The sequence below is a fragment of the Scomber japonicus genome, chromosome 18, assembly GCF_027409825.1.
Source record: "Scomber japonicus isolate fScoJap1 chromosome 18, fScoJap1.pri, whole genome shotgun sequence".
In the NCBI taxonomy this organism is placed as follows: Eukaryota; Metazoa; Chordata; class Actinopteri; order Scombriformes; family Scombridae; genus Scomber; species Scomber japonicus.
Genome location: NC_070595.1, coordinates 30,607,035 through 30,614,237, shown reverse-complemented (window position 1 = coordinate 30,614,237; position 7,203 = coordinate 30,607,035). Strand labels below are relative to the sequence as shown.

General features: G+C 46.8%; 1 protein-coding gene across 1 annotated transcript in view; it reads left to right on the top strand.

Moving 5' to 3' along the window:
- utp18 (UTP18 small subunit processome component) overlaps positions 1–275 on the top strand; it is a 20,967-nt gene extending 20,692 nt beyond the window's left edge. The window contains exon 13 of the mRNA XM_053339053.1: positions 14–275. Within this exon, the coding sequence (XP_053195028.1) occupies positions 14–38 (25 nt within the window). The 3' untranslated portion in view covers positions 39–275. The remainder of the gene's footprint in view (positions 1–13) is intronic.
- The last annotated feature ends 6,928 nt before the right edge of the window (positions 276–7,203 follow it).

Genomic DNA, 7,203 nt, shown 5'->3' with positions numbered 1-7,203 from the left:
GTGTGTGTGTCAGGTTGCTGCACTATAAATCCTTCTGAGGAGGACGAGGACGATGAAGAGGACGATGAAGAGGACGATGAAGAGTTTGAACCCAGCGAGCGACTGAACTGAGTTTATTGAAACTTGTTTATTTTTTATTGTTCATATAAAGAAAACAAACATTTACACGACTTCTGTTTTTATTTGAATCTGAAATATTCAAACTGTTTAAGATCATAAAGTAGAGTTACGTTATTCCAGCAGCTCATAAACAACCATGAACACAAGCTATAAAACATCTGACTCACAGAACCAAACCCTTTACATACTGCTCTTATTCTGACTCATCTCCACATTAAGTTATTAATAAGAACATTTTATAGACTATAAAGAATAAAACAGGTTTGAATTGTACAACTGGATTTACAAAAATATATCAGCTGCACACAAAAAAGCATTTTATCTCTTTTTTTGATTTGCTGTGGCTCTCATGAGAAAGCTTCGAGAAATGTTTAATGTGAAACACAGAGAGCAGCGTGTGAAGCTTCAGTGTTAAACACAGAGAGCAGCGTGTGAAGCTTCAGTGTTAAACAGAGAGAGCAGCGTGTGAAGCTTCAGTGTTAAACACAGAGAGCAGCGTGTGAAGCTTCAGTGTTAAACACAGAGAGCAGCGTGTGAAGCTTCAGTGTTAAACACAGAGAGCAGCGTGTGAAGCTTCAGTGTTAAACACAGAGAGCAGCGTGTGAAGCTTCAGTGTTAAACACAGAGAGCAGCGTGTGAAGCTTCAGTGTTAAACACAGAGAGCAGCATGTTAAACACAGAGAGCAGTGTGTGAAGCTTCAGTGTTAAACACAGAGAGCAGCGTGTGAAGCTTCAGCGTTAAACACAGAGAGCAGCGTGTTAAACACAGAGAGCAGCGTGTGAAGCTTCAGCGTTAAACACAGAGAGCAGCATGTTAAACACAGAGAGCAGCGTGTGAAGCTTCAGCGTTAAACACAGAGAGCAGCGTGTGAAGCTTCAGTGTTAAACACAGAGAGCAGCGTGTGAAGCTTCAGTGTTAAACACAGAGAGCAGCGTGTGAAGCTTCAGCGTTAAACACGGAGAGCAGCGTGTGAAGCTTCAGTGTTAAACACGGAGAGCAGCATGTTAAACACAGAGAGCAGCGTGTGAAGCTTCAGCGTTAAACACAGAGAGCAGCGTGTGAAGCTTCAGCGTTAAACACAGAGAGCAGCGTGTGAAGCTTCAGTGTTAAACACAGAGAGCAGCATGTGAAGCTTCAGTGTTAAACACAGAGAGCAGCATGTGAAGCTTCAGTGTTAAACACAGAGAGCAGCGTGTGAAGCTTCAGCGTTAAACACAGAGAGCAGCGTGTGAAGCTTCAGTGTTAAACACAGAGAGCAGCATGTGAAGCTTCAGTGTTAAACACAGAGAGCAGCGTGCGAAGCTTCAGTGTTAAACACAGAGAGCAGCATGTGAAGCTTCAGTGTTAAATACACAGAGAGCAGCGTGTGAAGCTTCAGTGTTAAACACAGAGCAGCGTGTGAAGCTTCGGTGTTAAACACAGAGAGCAGCATGTGAAGCTTCGGTGTTAAACACAGAGAGCAGCATGTGAAGCTTCGGTGTTAAACACAGAGAGCAGCGTGTGAAGCTTCAGTGTTAAACACAGAGAGCAGCGTGTGAAGCTTCAGTGTTTAACACAGAGAGCAGCGTGTGAAGCTTCAGCGTTAAACACAGAGAGCAGCATGTTAAACACAGAGAGCAGCGTGTGAAGCTTCAGCGTTAAACACAGAGAGCAGCGTGTGAAGCTTCAGTGTTAAACACAGAGAGCAGCGTGTGAAGCTTCAGTGTTAAACACAGAGAGCAGCGTGTGAAGCTTCAGCGTTAAACACGGAGAGCAGCGTGTGAAGCTTCAGTGTTAAACACGGAGAGCAGCATGTTAAACACAGAGAGCAGCGTGTGAAGCTTCAGCGTTAAACACAGAGAGCAGCGTGTGAAGCTTCAGCGTTAAACACAGAGAGCAGCGTGTGAAGCTTCAGTGTTAAACACAGAGAGCAGCATGTGAAGCTTCAGTGTTAAACACAGAGAGCAGCATGTGAAGCTTCAGTGTTAAACACAGAGAGCAGCGTGTGAAGCTTCAGCGTTAAACACAGAGAGCAGCGTGTGAAGCTTCAGTGTTAAACACAGAGAGCAGCATGTGAAGCTTCAGTGTTAAACACAGAGAGCAGCGTGCGAAGCTTCAGTGTTAAACACAGAGAGCAGCATGTGAAGCTTCAGTGTTAAATACACAGAGAGCAGCGTGTGAAGCTTCAGTGTTAAACACAGAGCAGCGTGTGAAGCTTCGGTGTTAAACACAGAGAGCAGCATGTGAAGCTTCGGTGTTAAACACAGAGAGCAGCATGTGAAGCTTCGGTGTTAAACACAGAGAGCAGCGTGTGAAGCTTCAGTGTTAAACACAGAGAGCAGCGTGTGAAGCTTCAGTGTTTAACACAGAGAGCAGCGTGTGAAGCTTCAGCGTTAAACACAGAGAGCAGCGTGTGAAGCTTCAGTGTTAAACACAGAGAGCAGCGTGTGAAGCTTCGGCGTTAAACACAGAGAGCAGCGTGTGAAGCTTCAGTGTTAAACACAGAGAGCAGCATGTGAAGCTTCAGTGTTAAACACAGAGAGCAGCGTGTGAAGCTTCAGTGTTAAACACAGAGAGCAGCGTGTTAAACACAGAGAGCAGCATGTTAAACACAGAGAGCAGCATGTTAAACACAGAGAGCAGCATGTTAAACACAGAGAGCAGCATGTTAAACACAGAGAGCAGCATGTTAAACACAGAGAGCAGCGTGTGAGGTTTTAACAGATGAAGAAATGATGTTTGTGTGTTTGTGTGAGCAGGCGGAGGCGGAGCGGCTCTCCACCAGTCAGACGGCTCGGTGTTTGATCCTCCCTCTGACATGTGTGAGCGTGTCGACGCTTACACAACACAGCTGAGACACACACACCCAGAGAGGAATGTCCTCCGTCCTGTCTGTCCTCACTGAGCCGTCACATGACCCGCCGTCACATGACCAGGAGCAACCCTGATCAGCAGCCAGCCAATCAGAGCCGTTTATTAGTAGTGTTTGTATTATCACACGAGAGACACCACAGCTTTTAGAAATAATGACTTCAACCAAAAAAAACAAAAGGTCTAAAAGGAAGGAAGGAGGGATTAAAGCAGAGAGGAAGGAGGAAAGGAAGGAGGGAGCTAGGAAAGAGAAGGCGGAAAGGAAGGAAGGAAGAACGAGGGAAGGAAAGGAGGAAGGGATTGAAGCAGAAAGGAGGGAGGAAAGGAAGGAGGGAGCAAGGAGAGGAGGGAGGGAAGAAGGAAGGAGGGAGGATTGAGGGAGGGAGGGAAGAAGGAAGGAGGGAGGATTGAGGGAGGAAGGAAAGAGAAGGAGGAAAAGAAGGAAAGGAGGGGGGGATTAAAGCAGAAAGGAAGGAGCGAGCAAGGAAAGGAGGGAGGGAAGAAGGAATGAGGGAGAAAGGAAAGAGAGAAGGAGGGAAGGAAGGAAAGAGAAGGAGGGAAGGAAGAAGGGGGGAGGAAGGAAGGAGGGAGCAAGGAAAGGAGGGAGGGAAGAAGGAAGGAGGGAGGAAGGAAAGAGAAGGAGGGAAGGAAAGTAGGGAGGAAGGAAGGAGGGAGGAAAGAAAGAAAGAAAGGAGGGAGGAAAGAAGGAAAGGAGGGAGGAAGGAAGGAAGAAGGAGGGAAGGAAAGTAGGGAGGAAGGAAGGAGGGAGGAAAGAAAGAAAGAAAGGAGGGAGGGAAGGAAAGGAAGGAAGGAGGAAAGAATGAGAGAATGAGGTAAGGAAGGAAAGAAGGAATGTAATAAAGGAACAAAAGTCTCCACCCTGAAAAACTCACCTGACAGCTTTTCTACACCTGCTGTCAATCACCCGCGAGGCCCCGCCCCCCTCCCCCCGCCACGCCCCCCTCTGACGTCACGGGCCGTCGGGAACCAGAGTTTCAGGCTGAGTGACAGAAACCTGCAGACACACACACAGAAACACACACACAGGTAAGAAACTCTTTAAATCCAGTAAATCCCTGCAGGACCGTCGCTCTGCTCGCAGCTCTGATTCTGTTTCATGTTTTTAAGGATTTAATTATTTGAGGAGATAAAATCTGAATGTCAGTTTTTACTCTGAGAGAAAAGAAAAAAGAAGGAATGTTGGTTGTTGAGAGATCTCAGAGTGAAGCAGCAGCAGCTTGTTTCCTCTCTTCCTGTTCTCTTCTTCTTCTTCTTCTCTTCTTCTTCTTCTCTTCTTCTTCTCTATGTAAACTCTTTAAACTTTAAACTAATCTAAACCCTTAAAGTATTCAGAGCTCTATGTTTTGACTGTTCCTTCCTTCTTTCCTTCCTTACCTCATTCTCTCGTTCTTTTCTCCCTCCTTTCCTTCCTTCCTTCTTCCTTCCCTCCTTCTTCCTTCCTTCCTCCCTCCTTTCCTTCCTTCCCTCCTTCCTTCCTTTCTCACTCCTTTCCTTCCTTCCCTCCTTCTTCCTTCCTTCCTCCCTCCTTTCCTTCCTTTCCTCCTTCTCTCTTTCCTTCCTCCCTCATTCCTCCCTCCTTCCTTCTTCCCTCCCTCCTTTCCTTCTTCCCTCCCTTCTTTCCTTGCTGAGAGTTTAAACCCTTTTTGAAGATCTATGTGACAGCAGTTGATCCAGGAAGTCACGTCAGAGCTTCACATGAATGCTTTTAAGGATTCATGTGAGAGTTAAAGTTTTATCCTAGGATGGCGAAGTCACAACCTGCCCTGCTTTATCCTAGGATGGCAAAGTCACAACCTGCCCTGCTTTATCCTAGGATGGCGAAGTCACAACCTGCCCTGCTTTATCCTAGGATGGCAAAGTCACAACCTGCCCTGCTTTATCCTAGGATGGCAAAGTCACAACCTGCCCTGCTTTATCCTAGGATGGCAAAGTCACAACCTGCCCTGCTTTATCCTAGGATGGCGAAGTCACAACCTGCCCTGTTCTGCCTCGGATTGGCTAACCCTGATATTCACACCTTAATCCCAACCAATCACATTCCCCATGCTTAACCCTCCTGTCGTCCTCCCGGGTCAAATTGACCCCTCCTTTCCTTCCTTCCTTCCTTCCTTCCTTCTTCCTCCCTCCCTCCTTTCCTTCCCTCCTTCTTCCTTCCTCCTCCCTCCCTCCTTTCCTTCCTTACCTCCTTCTCTCTTTCCTTCCTCCCTCCTTCCTTCTTCCCTCCCTCCTTTCCTTGCTCCCTCCTTCCTTTCCTCCTTCTTCCTTCCTTCCTCCCTCCTTTCCTTCCTTCCCTCCTTCTCTCTTTCCTTCCTCCCTCATTCCTCCCTCCTTCCTTCTTCCCTCCCTCCTTTCCTTGCTCCCGGTTATGAACAGTCTTACTCCTGGGTTAGGGTTAGGGTTAAGAGTTAATGGTATGGAAGTAAGCATTGCATTAAAGTGAAGCTTATTTAATAGATTGATTGCAACTGGCTTAAATGAACATGTAAACCTGTTGGTTCTGGTCTGAAGTGAAGTGGGTCATCCAGAAGACTAGACTGGGCTGTCTGCCGGGTTTGGGACTGGAACATTTCAGTTGGTTGATAGCAGAGTCTGCCCCCCCCCCCCCCCCCTCACACTCAGACCTCCAAACCAGCCAATCATGGAGAAACATAACACAGACTGAATATAGGGTCCTGTCTGTGATTCAGGACCACTGACTCGAGCTGGAAGCTGATCTGTGTCCTGTGTCAGAGTCTGTCCAGTCCCCCCCCCCCCCCCCTGGTCATTGGTCAGTCGTCATGGTTACAGTGTGTTTTTGTTGATACGGTTTCTTCCTCTCAGTTTCTTTTGAGCAATCCAGCGTGGTCCTCATGTGTCTGTGCAGGAGCAGGTCTGCTGGAGTCTGTCTGGTCTGGTCTGGTCTGGTCTGGTCTGGTCTGGTCTGGACTGGACTGGTTTGGTTTGGTCTGGTTTGGTCTGGTCTGGTCTGGTTTGGTCTGGACTGGTCTGGTCTGGTCTGGACTGGTCTGGTCTGGTCTGGTCTGGTCTGGTCTGGACTGGACTGGTTTGGTTTGGTCTGGTTTGGTCTGGTCTGGTCTGGTTTGGTCTGGACTGGTCTGGTCTGGTCTGGTTTGGTCTGGTTTGGTCTGGTCTGGACTGGTTTGGTTTGGTCTGGTTTGGTCTGGTCTGGTCTGGTTTGGTCTGGACTGGTCTGGTCTGGTCTGGTTTGGTCTGGTTTGGTCTGGACTGGTTTGGTTTGGTCTGGTCTGGTCTGGTCTGGTCTGGTCTGGTCTGGACTGGACTGGTTTGGTTTGGTCTGGTTTGGTCTGGTCTGGTCTGGTCTGGTCTGGACTGGTCTGGACTGGTCTGGACTGGTCTGGTCTGGTCTGGTCTGGATGCTGAGTGAGCAGCTCATCCAGGAACCACTGCGAGTTGTTTCATGAGGTTTTCTGTAGTGTGTGAAACATAAAGAGCGAACAGTGACAGGAAGTCTGTTCTGTGAGGGGCTCCTCAGGTCTGTTTCCTGTTTCCACCAAAAACTGATTACTGACATCACCTGACTACAGGTACTAGTACTCTACTGTAGTACTGTTAGAGGTACTAGTACTTTACTGTAGTACAGTTAGAGGTACTAGTACTTTACTGTAGTACTGTTAGAGGTACTAGTACTTTACTGTAGTACAGTTAGAGGTACTTGTACTTTACTGTAGTACAGTTAGAGGTACTAGTACTCTACTGTAGTACAGTTAGAGGTACTAGTACTTTACTGTAGTACTGTTAGAGGTACTAGTACTTTACTGTAGTACAGTTAGAGGTACTTGTACTTTACTGTAGTACTGTTAGAGGTACTAGTACTCTACTGTAGTACTGTTAGAGGTACTAGTACTTTACTGTAGTACTGTTAGAGGTACTAGTACTTTACTGTAGTACAGTTAGAGGTACTTGTACTTTACTGTAGTACTGTTAGAGGTACTAGTACTTTACTGTAGTACTGTTAGAGGTACTAGTACTCTACTGTAGTACTGTTAGAGGTACTAGTACTTTACTGTAGTACTGTTAGAGGTACTAATACTCTACTGTAGTACAGTTAGAGGTACTAGTACTTTACTGTAGTACAGTTAGAGGTACTAGTACTTTACTGTAGTACAGTTAGAGGTACTAGTACTTTACTGTAGTACTGTTAGAGGTACTAGTACTTTACTGTAGTACTGTTAGAGGTACTAGTACTTTAC